The 16,130-nt window shown below is 37.0% G+C and overlaps 1 protein-coding gene across 1 annotated transcript; it reads left to right on the forward strand.

Moving 5' to 3' along the window:
* Positions 1-273: 273 nt before the first annotated feature.
* Positions 274-15,600, forward strand: RBM11 (RNA binding motif protein 11). The gene is made up of 6 exons (XM_006889813.1): positions 274-369; positions 2,982-3,144; positions 4,670-4,742; positions 10,045-10,145; positions 13,407-13,432; positions 15,316-15,600. Exons 1-6 carry the CDS (start codon positions 274-276, stop codon positions 15,598-15,600), a joined length of 744 nt encoding a protein of 247 aa, XP_006889875.1.
* The last annotated feature ends 530 nt before the right edge of the window (positions 15,601-16,130 follow it).

Raw genomic sequence — 16,130 nt, forward strand, 5'->3', positions numbered from 1 at the left:
CAAACTAAAATATATTATCATTTTCCTTCCGGAAGAAGCAGGGAAATAGAAAAGCTCATCTCTCACCCACCTTTTCCTCTTCCTCCCTCTCCAGGGCCAGGGCACAGCAGCGGAGCGGTGGGCGGGCCCAGGCGCAGTGGGTGTGGCCCACATGATAGGCCCTGCCCCGTACGCTAGCGTTCGGGCACGGGCCCCGCCTCCCAGGCCCTGGAGGTGCAGCAAAACCGGGCGGAGTCATAGCCCATACTCCATCCTTAGGCAGAAGCCGAAGGCATGTTTCCGGCTCAGGAGGAGGCGGACAGGACGGTGTTTGTGGGGAATTTAGAGGCTCGAGTGCGGGAAGAGATTCTTTATGAGCTATTCCTTCAGGTATCTCGGGCCGGCAAGGGGGCGGGGCGCGCGGATCCGGAAGCGCAGTTGGGGGGCGGGGTCACCAAACCTTGAGTGTCCAGCCCTTTGCGTGCTTTGCTTTGGGATGGATGAGGGATGCTTTCTTTGTTTTTGACTTAGGCTCACCTGTTGTGAAGGGAGCAGCGATGCCGGTGTATGCACCGCCATCCCCACATCCACGCAGAGCCTTACGGGTGGGCATAACTGGGTTCGCTCAGCCCAAGGAAGCTTCAGGGAGACTGCTTGGGCCTTGGGTCAGCTCGGGCAGGGCCTCGAAACAACCCTGTCTTCCTTCAGGTGACAACCAGTTCCATGCCTTATTCTGCGAAATAAATTATTTCATTTTAAAAATGTTTAATTATTCAGGTGTATACATTAAGCATTCTTGAATCCCTTTTATGTTGAAAGTAGCTTTTGCTTCAGTTTTATACGTGAGACTTGTGATACTGGCAGCAAGTGGACCACGACTGGGCTTAATTGAATCCTTGACCAATAGATACCCTTTATTTTATACCAGGAATACTAGGAAACATTTTGCATTCTAAAACCTCTCCTCAAGGATTAAGTATCCTCTACACTTTAGGGAGCGCTGGTAGCCTAGTGGCAAGGAGCTGTGTTACAATCCTTAAGACCCATGGTTCGAGGCCACCAGCTGCTCTGTGGAAGAAGAATGGGCAATCTCCTCCCATGCTATTAACTGCCTCTGAACAACTGCCCGAGGATCAGTCTGTTCTGACTATGGTACACCACCACCACCCACCACACCTTAGAAGATGCACCTAATTCAGACCATGGTTTTTTCTGTCACTTACTATGCATCTGAGAGCTGGACAGTGAGTAAGAATGATAGAAGAAGAGTTGATGCATTTGAACTGTGATGATGGAGAATAATACTGACTATCCCATGGACTGCCAAAAGAACAAACAGATATATCTTGGAAAAGGTGCAGCCAGAGTGCTCATTGAAGGCAAAGATGAGAAAGCTTCATCTTACATACTTTGAAAATGTTGCTAGGAGGGGTTATTCCTTGGAGAGGGACATCATGCTTAGATGGAGGGATGGCGAAGGAGAGGAACACCCTAAAACAGGTGGATTGACACAGTGGCTGCAGCAGTGGGCTTAAGTCTGTCAGAGATTATGAGGATGGCACTGACACAGATGAAAAGGTTCAGATCTGATATTTTTAGGGCTGCTATGACTCATATTCGACTCAGTGACTCCTAAAAATAACACACCTTTGGAGCAAAGATGATGAGAGTTTGTCTCATGTACTTTGGTAATGTTATTGAGAGGGACCAGTACTTGCTCTGCAGCTCTTATTTTGGACTGTTATCATTAAAATAATGCCTAATCATATGTTTCTTTTAAACAGTTCTTTCCTTCATCTCTTTCAATTCAGTGTTGATTATTTATTCCCTCTTTTCTGAGTTTCCTCCAACCATGTCAGTCCTGCTGTGTATCAGTGACATTATGCAATATTTGTCCTTTTGTGACTGAGATATTTCACTCAGCATAATTTCCTCCAGAGTCACTCATATGCAGTATTTTTTTAGTTCCTTGTTTTTCAGTGCTGCGTAGTATTCCATTGTGTGAATATACCACAACTTCTCTATCCATTCATTTCTTGATGGGCACTTGGGTTGCTTCCATCTCTCTGCTGTTGTGAAAAACACAGCAGTAAACATTGGTGTGCATATAACTGTTTGAGTGGCAGCTCTGGTTTCTTTAGGGTGTATTCCCAAGTAGTGGAGTTGCTGGGTCAAATGGCATTTCTATTTCCAACTTTTTGAGAAAACGCCATACTGCCTTCCACAGTGGTTGAACCATTTTATACTCTCAACACCAGTGAATAAGGGTTCCAGTTTCTCCACAACTTTGCCAGCCTTTATTGTCCTAATTTTTCTACTTATAAGGAATATACTTACTTAAAAATCTGACTCATAACTTCCCTTCCAAAAGATACTCAGAGGCAGTAAATCACACAGGAGACAGCCCATCTTTCCCCACTGAGTAGCTGGTAGATTTGAACCTTGTGCTCTTCACTTGATACCACAGCTCCTCAACCTACTACGCCACCAGGACTCCCTATGCATATTAAAGCATTTTTTAACTTTGGGAATACTTACAAAATAGGTTAACTACTAGATCAAAACACATGATAAGCTTACTTTATTTTGTAATGGCTTTTAATCTAACTGACAGAAAAATACATAAAAATATTTTAAGGGTTTGTGCTTGTAGTTCAACCAGCATAGGTGTTGCTAATTTAATTTTTAATTTATACTCACTTAATCTATATGGAGACAAAGTATTTTAATCTGAGATTTTTTCCTCTCTAAATTACTTTAAAAACAAGAAAAGAACAAGTAAAATAGCTTTCTTTTTAAAACTTGGAACAATTACCTATCGGTTTACATTGCTAAAAGTATGTGTGTTTCTTTGACAAATCAAACCAGAAAACCATTGCTGTGAACATACATTATTAATAGCAACATAAAAGAACATTGCTGACACATGTATTTATTATTTTTAGTCTGAAGTTTAAAAAAACTTTGGATTTATGAGAAAATAATTTTTAAGTTTCTTATAGGCTGGACCATTAACCAAGGTGACTATATGCAAAGACAGAGAAGGAAAGCCGAAGACTTTTGGATTTGTCTGCTTTAAACACCCCGAATCAGTGCCTTATTCCATAGCTTTGTTAAATGGAATCCGTTTATATGGAAGACCAATAAATGTGCAATATCGATTTGGTAGGTCTTGCCACTGAATTGTCATTGAAATGTAAATCTATATACAGTGTTTTGCCGTTACTGTTCTCAAAAGTGTAAGCATTTTCTATATCAACACCAGAAAAAGTTACCCTGTGGTCTCTTAAGGTTTTTATAATAATTGTTTATTTATAACTGCATAATATATGCAATTAATGAAAATTATATTGCCAAACATAGAGTATCTTTTTCTATATTGAAGGGTAAAATGTTCTCTTTTAATGTCACCCAAGAATCAGCAATGATGTTTGCTACTGAAACATAAATTTTACAGGAACAGGGACACAAACTCCAACTGTTTTATAAAAAGCTGTTTCTTTGCCTGGCATTGCTGATCACCTTTTCACTTAAACATATTGAATGAATTATCTACTATTTGGAAAATAAAGTGCAGTAGTCTTCTCTTGGGGAATCTAAACTCTGCATATTGTCCTGGGTCTACACAATGAATAATAGCAGTGAAGTTAAAGGTAGCAGTAGATTGATCCTTACTTGTGAAGAAAGAATCCGAATTTGCTACATGCATGGCCTCAAATTACCTTTTCCTGTGTGTGTGTGTGTGTGTGTGTGTGTGTGTGTGTGTATATATATATATATATATAATCAGTAACTGATCATATGTAATTAAATACCCTCTATGGTGTTCCCATATTTCTAAGGATTAATAGAAACCATCTGGTGGACTTTGTAGAATTTATTTCACTTCCTGTAAATGGCTTGAGACTTACTGATGTATCCATTTAAGGGCTTTTTTTGTTTCTGTTTTTTATCTCTACTGAACTAAAACAGTAACAAAATATTATTATAGAGGAATTATTATAAAGGAAACTTCATTCTCTTTTGAGTTTGTTTTGTTTTGTGTTTTTATGTCTTTGCAGAGAAACTGACATCAGCATGATATTAAATATTGTTCTGTTAACATGTACAGACTCCCAGAATGGACCAGTGCAGGCTATGTGCAAAAGAATCCTTAGCCAGCTGCTAAACATCCTGTATAAAATTTCATTGACTTTTTAGTCTGTGTGGTTTAGAAAACTCATGCCTTCCATTCTAGAAACAAGACATAATTTTCTATTTTTATTTTAGTGATACATGGAACAAAACAGTACATGTATCTTTTATGAACCTATGCTGACATAATTTTTGTATACTGTCATTGTTTTAGACAAAGCTTGATTTTAATTTGTTCATTTAGAGTAATAATCAGCTGAGAGATCAAATAAATATGCATATATCTTATATGAGGATTTCGTTTTAAGTTGTCTATTTGAGAAAATTTTATATGTGTGTGTATATGTATATACACACACGTGTGAGTGTGAATTACATAAAGATGGCATTTTAAGATATTTAAGTTATTTATACAGTGGCACTTGAGATAAATACCAGCCCCTTTTGAGTTTAGGGTGGTTTGTGATTTAATATTGAAACTCTATGAAAGTATTGTACAAGGAAGAAATAATCTGTTTTTTTTTTATTACTCCCCTACCCCCCCACTTTTCCCCAGGGAGTTCTCGCTCTTCTGAACCAGCTAGTCAAAGTTTTGAGAGCTGTGTTAAGATAAATTCATATAGTTACAGGTAATTAAAAATATTTTTCACCAAAATTAAGCAAATGATAAATATGTTCTTATATCAGGAGGATCTATTTATGTATTCTGGACTATTCTAAAACCTTGCTATTTAGAAATAAGAGTAAATGACATTTTTTCTGAAACCATAAATAGTGATAGAAAATATATCTTATTTCTATTTTATCTTCATATTTTCAGCAATAACTCATAGGGATTAGCATATTGCCTGCTCTGATTTCTTGACCATTTTTCATGGCTTCATAGTTTTAAAATCATTGAGACACTTGTTGAGATAGATTAAGTAAATAACGCTATATACATTTTACATTTAAAGAATTAGAGAAGCACAAGTGTACCATATCCCAGGGTACAAATAATAGTACTAGCCTTGAAACGAGTCTTGAGATTGGGGTGGAGTGGGTGTGTACATGTGTGTACGTGTTGATTGCCTTTGAGTCAAGCGCAACTCATAGCGACCCTATGAATAAAAAGGCCTGAAGCCCCTCTACAACTGTTGACATTTATCAAAGTTCATAGAGTTTCCAGAGGCATGTTATTTAAGAATTAGATGCCACTCCTGCTTCCAACTTCTGAGATGAACCTATTTATTTATTTCACTATTTGTAAGAATAAAATGCTAATAATACTTTATATGACTGATTTCTTGATGCAACAACCGCTTCCAAGAACACACTCAACACTTTTAGAACTAGTCTAAAAGTCATGGTGGAGGAATGTTCACAAATTGAGATACTTGAGTGACACCATTAAGTAAGGCAATATAAGTTGTTTAGTGAAAAAGAAGAATTAAGGATTGAGGACAGTTTAGTGTACTTAAGGTACATGTGGGCGAGAGGACCACAGTCCTTTAGTCCTTATGTTATTATTCGCACACACTGTGAATTCTGTATGAGCCTGTCCTGCTTGCTGATAGTGTGGCTCTGAGGACCTTATTTAAAGTTTGAGCACAAATATCCAATCAGACAGAAAGTTCCGGGATCTTCTGTCACTCCCAAGTAGATAAAAGGACAAATACATTTGGCCACAGAATTAGCTTGTCTATCAGCTAGACTCCATTGATTTTATCTGAGTTTCTCAGGCAGAGCAAAGAACAGGAAGCAAAAATATCAGCACCACGTGATGATAATGTGATCTTTTCATCTCTGTCTCCCTAGAAGTAAATTCTGTAGTGTCTTACTGTATTTTCAAAGTATTCTGTCTTTGGCATGTTGTTCTTTTTTTCAGTGTGCTAACTTCTTTATTATTCTCTTTAACACATGAGTTCTACTTAGGTCTTAAAAGTTACCTTTGAATCCCTGACACAAAAATTGCTTTCATGAACTGCTGGCTTAGACTCTGAATGTAATAGCATTTCTTTTGTGTTTCAGATACCTTGGGTGGCTTTCTTATCTTCTAGAGCATAACTGAATATTATCAAACTAACAGTACAGCTGAAGTTCCCTTCCTTGTCAATCCTATAGTTCCTTTAAGGCTAGGGAAAGTGACCTAGGATGACAAGTTGTGACTGACAAATGCCTGGGCTTATCTTTATGGAAGAAGTATTGCTCCTGAAATGATATACTGCATGTTTCACAGCTTGATTCCCTGCAGTGAAATCAAGAGAAGTTAAAAAAGAAAAATACTGAAATCAGTTGGCCTGAACTTGAATCTTTCCCCCTTTATTATGACCTGTGATAGTGGATCACTTATCTCTATGCCTATCTAATCTGTAATATCTAAAAATTAAAGTCCTAGGAACTTGGAGAGTATTAAACAAATATTGGGGAAAACTCTCGAGTATAGTTGGCTGGTACTGGTACGCATGCTTAGGTGAATAGTCATGGAGTTATTTATGAATTGAGATAAGCATGAAAGATGAGCTTCACCTGGCTTTATAGGATGTGAAGGACGTCTCTCCCCCGCCTTTATTAGTGTTGTTTTTGTATTCTGACAAGTTGGACTGATCTATAGCTGACCCTCAAGAGAGTTTTCAGGGGCACTATATTGCACAAGAGATTTCCTATCTTTTCCCTGCAGAGCAGCTGGCAGATTCACAGTGTTCCTTTGCATTGGCAGCAAAATTCCTTACTATTATGCTACCTTCCTCCCTTAGTATTGTTATTGTTATGCACCATCGAGTCACTTGTGACTCATAGTGATCCTATGCACAGTATCTCTGAACTCTGTCCTATCCTGAGCCAATCATACTGTCTCCAGCACACCTATCCTCATTACCCCTGTCACTGTGTCAACTCATCTCATCCGGGATCACCTCTCCTGCATTGTACTTCTGCCTTTCTAAGCATGATGTCCTTTTTGACAGTATGCCAAAAGTATGTGAGACAGACCTTGAAAATTCTTACATCCAGAGATCAACTTGGTTTCACCCTCTGCAGGACAGATTGTTTGTTCTCTTGGCAGTCCACGGCATGTTCAGTAAGTTTCTCTAGCACCACAACTCAAAGGCTTCAATTCTTCTGCTGTCATCCGTATTCATTGCCTAGCTCTTTGATGTATATCAAATAATTGCAGAGACCATGGTCTGGAACAGGCGCACATGTCTCTAGAGATATCTTTGCTCTTAGGCATTCTGGAAAGGTCCCTAACAGTAGACTTTCCTAATCCAGTTTTTATGTCCTTGCTGCTGATTCCAAGAGTGTTGATAGTGGATCCGAACAAACTAAAATTGTTAACAATCTCAATCTCTTCTCCATCTGTCATGGTGCTGTCAGTTGGCTTAGTGGTAAGAATCACTGTCCCCTTGATGTTGAGTCTTAATCTGTATTGAGGACTACAGTCCTTGACCTTCTGCAGCAGACACTTCTGGTACTTTTCACATTCAGAGAACAAAGTTGTATCATCTCCATAATGCAGTTTGTTGATAAGTATTCCTCCAATTCTGATGCCACATTCCTCCTCATAAATGCCAGCCACCTGAATGATCTGTTCCACATATGGATTGAAAAGTATGAGACAGGATGCATGCCTAATGCAGCGCATAGTATGTTCAATCCTGCTCTCCAGCACCACAACTCAAAGGCATTAGTTTTGTCATCCTTGGTCATTGTCCAGCTGTCTGATGCATAGCAAGTAATTGCTAAGACTGTGTGCTGAATTAGGTGGACCTTAGTCCCTAGACAAACATCCTTGCTCTTCAGCACTCTGAAGAGGTCCCTGAGAGCAGATTTTCCCAGTGCAATTCATCATTTCATTTCCTGTTTGCTGGTGCCAGGAGTGGTGATAGTGGAACCAAATAAGCTGAAATTGTTAATCTCAATCTCTTCTTTATCATGAATATTTAAAATAGTATTTTAAATTTAAAATACTAGTTGGCCCTGTGGTGAGAATCTTTGTTTTCTTAATGTTGAGCTTTAATCTGTATTGCACACCACAGCCCTTGACCCTCTGCAGCTAATGCTACAGTCCCTCTTCCATTTCAGCAAGTCAGGTTGTGTCCTCTCTATAACACAGGTGGTTGATGAGACCTCCTCCTATCCTGATGCCACATTCCTCCTCATAAAGTCTGTCATCTTGAATGATCTGTTCTGCATACAAATTGAAAACTTATGGAGAGGACACATCCCTGAAGCTCTCCTTTTCTGATTTTCAACCATCCAGTTTTTCTTTGCTCTGTTCTGAAAACCACCTCCAGGTAGGTTTCACATGAATACAATCAGGTGTTATGAGATTTCCAGTCTTCTCAAGGTTAGCCACAGTTTGTTGCTATTCACACAGTCAAATGCCTTTTAAAAGATAAAACAGAGATAGACATTCCTCTGGTACTCTTCTGCTTTTGGCCAAGATCCATCTGACATTGGTAGACATGTCTCTAGTGCCACAGACTCTTCTAAATCTGGCTGTATTTCTCTGTTGATGTGTTGTTTGGGGATAATTTTCAGCAAATTCTTGCTTGCCTTTGATATTGATATTGTTCAATAATTTCCACACTCTGTTGGGTCACCTTTCTTTAGAATGGGGACAAATATAGATATCTTCCAGGTGGTTGTCCTCCAGATTTCTTGGCACAGCCTTCTGAGCACTTCCTTCCAGAGTTGGCATATGTTGTCAAAATATGTCATTTGATACTTCACCAATTCCTGTTGTGGTTAGGTGCTTTTGAGTCGAATATGACTCATAGTGACCCTATGTGCATCAATTCCTAGAGCTTGAACTTCCTCCTTCATTACCGTTACCTCTTGAACATAAGTTGTTTCATGAAATGCTCTTGCAGGCCTTCATAAACCCGATGCAGTTGTTCTTTGAGTCGTAGCTACTCTATGAACAACAGATCAAAACTTTGCCCTAGACTGTACCTTCCTGTCTCTACCATGCTTGTGCCCATCATTACAGTCACTTTGTCAGTCGTGAATCAGAATAACGTGTTTTTAAAGGACTGGCTTCACTTAACAACATGCCAAAAGTAAGTGGGATGAAGTTTCATCATCCTTGCCTCTTAACGAGCACCATTATTGCCCTTCCTCCAAGACCAATTTGTTGGTCTTTTTAGCAATCCATGAAATAACTTGTCCTCTTTGCCAACACCCAAATTCAGACACTTTGAGTCTTTATTGATCTTCTTAATTCATTGTTCAACTTTAACATCCATCCAGAGAAACTGAAATTATGATTGATAGTTCAGGTGCACATTAGTCTTTATACATGCATCCTTGTTCTTGACCACTCTAATAAGGTCCTTGTCAGCAGATTTACCCAAAGCAACACAGCTTTTATTACTTTCCAGAAATGTTTCCATGTCAACAAATTATTTTTGGTAAAGTGACTTTGATCATCTTTTAATGCTTCCTATAAGCACCATTTATTATTTTTTCCATATTATCCTTCATTATTGAATCTTGAGATGTGAAATTTGTTAATTGCTTTTACCTTTAGAAATGTTTTTCCTCTTAGTTTTCTAACTCCAGATCTTTTCCACTTTTCATATTAATACTTTGTCTTTTCAAGCTACCCTTTTATAGTTTCTCTTCAGCTCTCTTACTTCATCATTTATTCCATTTGTTTTTACTTTTCCATGTTGGAAAACAAATTTTGAGATTATAAAATTTAGTACATAAGACTTAAGGTATTGCTATATAACTACCTTATCAGTATAATATCTAATTGTACATAAGTGAGTATTTAAACTTTTAATTAGTTGTATCTGTACTGTAGCAGAGTTGTTGGGTAAGGTTTTATTTTGTTGTTTTTGAGATCAGTATGTGCTATCTCTGGGTTTGTTTTGTTTTTAGAACTAAGAACATTGCATGTAGGAGTTCCAGCTACTTACTGTTTCTTCTTTTATCTTCCCAAAGAAATGAAGAAGTTGTGGGCAGATCTTCAGTTCCCACACAGTTCATTTCAACTAATAATGTGGTTTTACCTCAAGAATATTTATTCCCTCCGAAAATGGTAAGTTTGATATGCATTTGATTCAATATAATGTGGTAACAAACTATGAAGAACATCAGAATTATTTGAAACAGTTTGTTCTCAAATATAAACATAGGCTAAAGACAAAAGCTGCCCTGAGCACCCTTGACAATGATAAACTTCTTCAAACCAAAATCACTGCAATCTAGTTAGTTCTGACTTGGAGAAGCCTTCCACCACATTGCCAAGGATGTGATTCTTTATCTGAGGACACTGAACATCTTTTTCCTGTGCAGCAGCTTGTGGATTCAGACTGCTGACCTTTCAGTTAGTATCTTAAGGTTCCCTTTTATATATGCATATGTATGTATGTTTATGTATGTGTGTCTATATATGTGTGTGTGTATATATATACAAATAAAGATGAAGTAGTATTTTTCTTTTCAAGTCCAAGCAATCCATTTTTCACCCAGAAGGTTTTTGAGTGATGGGTGCAGTTTGTTTGTTTTTGTTTTTTCAGTAGTGGAAGAATATTTCTTCAATGTCTTATGCTAATAGCAATTTAATGGCTATAGGCACAACACACTTTTAAAGATTAATATTTATTGTTAGCATTTTCTTGAGCATTTTCTTATGTAAATCAAAACAATATACAAATCAGCAAGTACTACAAAGCAGGCCTTGTCTATTGTTTTAAGGTTCCTTTCTTTGACATCTTGAGTCCTATACAAAGTCCCTCAGCATACTGTGTGTCCCTAAAAAAGGGACAGTTTGTGGAGATGATGCATTAAATCTCTCACCCAAATAAAATCTTCAAAAAGACTTGATTACTTTGAAAAATATTTGGAAAAATTCAATAATTTTATTTAATAAAGCATTTATTTTCTTTTTTTAAAAATACTGTGATTTGAACTTGTTTACAAAGAAAATTGGTTTTCAGTGAGCCATTGTTTTACAACATTAATAACACCATGGTTTAATATATGTCCTGCTTTCTCCCAGTGATTCTTGCATTATTAATCCTTCCATTTTTTTCTTTTTATATTCTGAATTCTACCCCTGAGCTGATGCCCTTTTTTGAGCTTCTTTGGTTGATTGTTCTAGGGAGGGGCTGTCTCCATGATGTTATTGTTCCATTAGAGGCGTATCTATTGTTTGACTGAAACTTGAGCCAGGGGGGTGAGTTTTGTTCATTGGTTGAAGGGTGGCTAAGGGCCATAGTCTCTAGTGTTCTACCAGTCTCTCAGTCAAATGTAATCCTAGCCTGGCCATTTTTATGTTTTTGAGTTGTGTACCACATTTTTTCCCTACTCTGTCTGAGAGTTTTTACTGCAATCTATTCAAGAGTGCTTGCAATAGTAGTTAGCTCTATAGAATACGTCTAGCTGCTGTTTTTAGGTGCTATTGAGCCAAATATCACTCATAGTGATCCTGTGAACAACAGATCTAAACTCTGTTCTATCTTGTGCCATCCTCAGAATCTCTGACACCCTCAAGCCCATGGCTGCAGTCAGTCATGGTGTCAATACACCTGGTTGAGGTTCTTCCACTTTTTTGTCTACCTTTCCAATCATGATGTTCCTCTCCAAGGTATATTCTCTCCTAGCGATATGCACAAAGTATGTGAAATGACACTTCATCATCTTTGACTTCAAGAAGCACTCTGGCTGCCCAAGACATACCTATTTGTTCTTTTGGCCATCCATGGGGTGTTCCATACTCTTCTCTTAACACCACAGTTCAAAGGCATCAATTCTTCTTATGTCATCCTTGTTTATTGTTCAGCTGTCAAGCGTAGCAAGTAAATGAAAAAAACATGGACAGAATAAGGCACCCTTTAGTCCCCAAACTGTCACCAGTGCTCCTCAATAATTTGGAGAGGTCCTTGACTATAGACTTTCCAAGTGCAATACATCTCCTAATCACCTGATTGGTTGAACCAAGTGTATTGATTATGGATCCAATTAAGATGAAATTGGCTACAGTTTCAATTTTTCTTCATCTATTATGATATTGCCTATCAATCCAATCATTAGAATTTTTATTTTCTTAACATTGAGATGCTATCTATATACAAGGCTGCAGTAATTAACCTTCTGCAGCAAGTGCTTCAATCCTTTTCATTTGTAGCAAGCTAGTTTGCATCTGCATAGCAAAGGTTATTGATGAATCTTCCTCCAATCATCCTGTTGTCATAGTCTACTTCATAGAGTCAAGCTTCTTGAATAATTTGCTCCATACAGATTAGATAGGTATGGAGAAAAGATACAACAATTTTGCACACTATTTCTAACTTAAAACCATATAGTGTCCCCTTGCTCTGTTTGCATGCCTCTTGGTCTAGGTATGAGTGTTACAAAAGCACAATTTTCTGGAATTCTCATTCTTCTCAGTATTAATCATAACTTGTTATGCTCCACAATTAAATGACTTTTCATAGTCAATAAGGCACAAATAGACATTCCTCTGTTATTCTTTGCTTTCAAGCAGAATCCATCTGTCATCAGAGATAATATCCCTGGTGCTACAGCCTCTTCTGAATTCAGCTTGAATATCTGCCAGTTGCCTATGTACTTTTCTAGCAATTTTTAAATGATCTTCAGCAGTATATTGGTTTCTTGTGATATTAATACTGTTTAATAATTTCCAGTCTGTTGGAACACCTTTCTTGGGAATGGGAACTGACAAGAAACTCTTCCAATCAGTTGACCAGACAGCTGTCCTCCAAATTTCATGGCATAGACTGGTGAGCATGTCCAGGGATTCATCTTTCATTTGAAACATAGCATTTGGTCTCTTATTGATTCTGAGGGCCTTTTTTTTTGGCCATGTCTCAAATGCAGTTTGAACTTCTTCCTTCATAACTCTTGGCTCTTGATCATATGGTACTTCCTGAAATATTACAGTCTTAGCCAGTTCTGTTTGGTACAGTGATTCTTTGTATTCCCTTCAGCTTCTTTTTATGTACCCTGAATCATTAAAAATTTTGCCCCCAACATCCCTAAATATTAGAACTCGAGGCATAAATTTTTTTAATTTTTTTTTTTTAGTTATTTCAACTTGAGAAATGCTAAACAAATTCCTCTTTTTATTCTCCAGTTCTGCCTAGGTCTCCGCACATTCCATTAGTTTGCTTTGTGTTCCTAGGTTGCCTTTTGAAATCTTCTGCTCAGCTCTTTTATTTCAGCATCTCTTCCCTTTGTTTTGTCTTCTCAGTGCTGTAGTGCAGTTTTCAGGGTCTCTTTTGACATCCATTTTATCCCCCCCCTTCTGTTTTTGCAATGACCTTTTGCTCTCTTGATAGATAATATCCTTAATTTTATCCCACAAGTTATCTGGTCACTGGTGTTATCTGATCACTGGTGTTCAGTGCTTCAAGCCTATTCTTAATGATATTTAAATTCAGGTGGGATATATTCTGGATTATATTTTGGTTCTTGTGACTTGTTTTAATTTTCTTCAGCATCAATTTGAACTTTCCCGTGAGTAATTGATAATCTGTTCCACACTAGAACCTGGCATGGTTTAACTGCTGATATTGAGCTTCTGCAACATTTTTTCCCCACAGATGTACTCAGTCTGATTCCTTTTCGTCCATCTGGTGAAGTACATGTGTAAAGTCATCATTTGTGTTTTTTAAAGGGGTATTTATAATGAAAAAATTATTGAAAATAGAATATACAGTCATTCTATTTCCAGCCTTGTTTCTGTCACTGTATCCATACTTTCTGACTACTCTTCCTTATTCTTTGTTTCCAACTTGTGCATCCCAATCACCAGTTATTAATGCACTTTGATTCCATGTTTGTTCCATTTCTGCCTACAAAATTTAATAAAAACCCCACTTTCTGCTTATTTAGTTATTGGTGCATATATTGAAATAATAGTCAAATTAATAGGGTTTTTTGTATGCATATGTATAATATCCTATCACTCACATCATTGTATTTCAGGATAGAATTTGAAATTGTCTTTTTAACTATGAATGCAATACCTTTTCCAGCCTTTCAGCTGAGGAATTCTTCAGGCCAGTAGAGCATTTTTATGTAACATAGTTATCAATCACAAAAATATTACATTAGATGTGGCTTCTTAAATAAACTTTTAGGTTTTAACTAAAAGCAAGCCAAAACAAAACTTCTCAGATGATAGAAAAACCACATTATTTTCACAGAGTTTCCAAGATACAGTTGTAGATTAGAAATCTTAATTACAATCTATTTTTAAAGGAGAATTTAGTATTTTTCCAATTTCTCTAATTTTTAAAAAATGAAAAAGAAGGATTTTAATTAATGCAACCAGAATAGCACAGCCTGGTAGTGGCATGTATGGAAAGCCAGGTATTTTGATTCATTGCATGTAATTTTTACAAGTAATCCAGATTGTATGTAATATTTAAAATAACTTGGATAAATCAGTTGACTTTTTCATCTGTAAATTTTGTGAAATCTAAATTCAAATCAAGTATTTTCAGTAAAATTGAGGTAATCTATGAGGAGTGGCATCCACTTCTATGAACTTTGATAAATGATAATAGTTATAGAAAGGCTTCAGGCCTTTTGTTCATAGGGTCACTGTTAATTGTGCTCAACTCATCGGCAATCAACCACCACAACAACATGAGGATAAAATACATACTATATTTAATACACAATAAAAAAAGATTAATTTTTACATTGACAGCATGTTGGTGTTCCAGCTGCTTCACGGGAGAAAAATGTGTAATCTCTTCCCATGCTATTTACTACCTCTGAATACTTGCTGGAGGGTCAATTATGAGTTTGTTCTGACTCAGTGGTGCACAACACTAACAATATGTTGACATCGTTTTGAATGTATCTGAATAGATGAAACAGTTTCATCTGTTTATTTTCCCTATATTGATAATTGACTTCATGGCAACTAACAAGATGGTGTCATATGTGTGTGTGTGTGTGTGTGTGTGTGTGTGTGTGTGTGTGTGTGTATTAAACTCACTTGTTTTCACATCAAAAGACAGTGCTGACCTCTACCATGTAAATAAAATAAATACTACCGTGACACTGTCAGCCATTTAAGGAAACTACCAAAGCCCTACTGTACAAAGTACTGTCCTTTTTGTACCAACAGGTGGTTTGATTTACTGAGACTTATTTATAAGATGCATGTAAAATGTTAACTTTAGTTTATAAACTTCTCTTTGGAGTTGAATGTGTTTTTCTTTTTCTCTACAGCAGTGGAATGCATATAATCCAATGCTTCAGCTTCCCTACTATGAGATGACAGTGCCACTTCCTAATAACACATCCTTGTCTTCGCTAAACCCTGTTACAGAGTTGGAAGCAGGACCCAGTTCTTACGAATGGACACACCAACAACAAAATGACTCTGACCCTTACCAGATGAATAAGCGAAAGAGGCAAAAACAGACCAGTGATAGTGATAGTAGCACAGAAAACAATATAGGAAATGAATATATCCAAAAGTTCCAAAAGTATAAGAAGAAGAAAAGGTATTAGTATTGCACTCAGATAATAGCTTTATTTCCTAGGCTTAATTATCTTCAATAAAACCAAACCAAAACCCTATCTGTTTTCACCCAAATAACTGATTTCTTGGATGTCATTATTTAAATAGATGGTATTTTCAAAGTTAGCACTTGTTTCTTGTCTTGAATAAGGATAACATTAAAATTATATAACATACTACTTTTTGCATCTGCCATGGTCATGTTGATCCATTGTCAGCAAGAAATATACGATGAGTTGTTTTATTTTAGTAGTAATGATGAAATTACACTAAGCTATAAGTCAGAAGTTACTGAACACCCATGCATAAGAGAACATATTGTCTTAAATTATTGTCTAAAATATTCAACTGAAAATAGGCTACAAAGGATTATAGAAGAATAATTGGTGCCTTTGTCTTGTGGTGTTATAGAAGAATACTGCATATCCCATGGACTAACAAAAGAACAAACAAGGGTAACTTGAAGAAATTAGAATATGGTGCTCTTAGGAAACAGGATGGTGAAGCGCCGTCTTGCATA

This window comes from Elephantulus edwardii, unplaced genomic scaffold, assembly GCF_000299155.1.
Source record: "Elephantulus edwardii isolate Elephantulus edwardi_28Jun2011 unplaced genomic scaffold, EleEdw1.0 scaffold00081, whole genome shotgun sequence".
Taxonomy (NCBI): Eukaryota; Metazoa; Chordata; class Mammalia; order Macroscelidea; family Macroscelididae; genus Elephantulus; species Elephantulus edwardii.

What these genes read in the sequence shown, in the direction of transcription:
- RBM11 (XM_006889813.1), top strand. Translation starts at nt 274, where the DNA reads ATGTTTCCGGCTCAGGAGGAGGCGGACAGGACGGTGTTTGTGGGGAAT. An exon ending in ATAAATTCATATAGTTACAG is followed by an intron (nt 4,743 to 10,044) that starts GTAATTAAAAAT and finishes ATCTTCCCAAAG; the next exon opens with AAATGAAGAAGTTGTGGGCA. An exon ending in ATTCCCTCCGAAAATGGTAA is followed by an intron (nt 10,146 to 13,406) that starts GTTTGATATGCA and finishes CTCTCTTGATAG; the next exon opens with ATAATATCCTTAATTTTATC.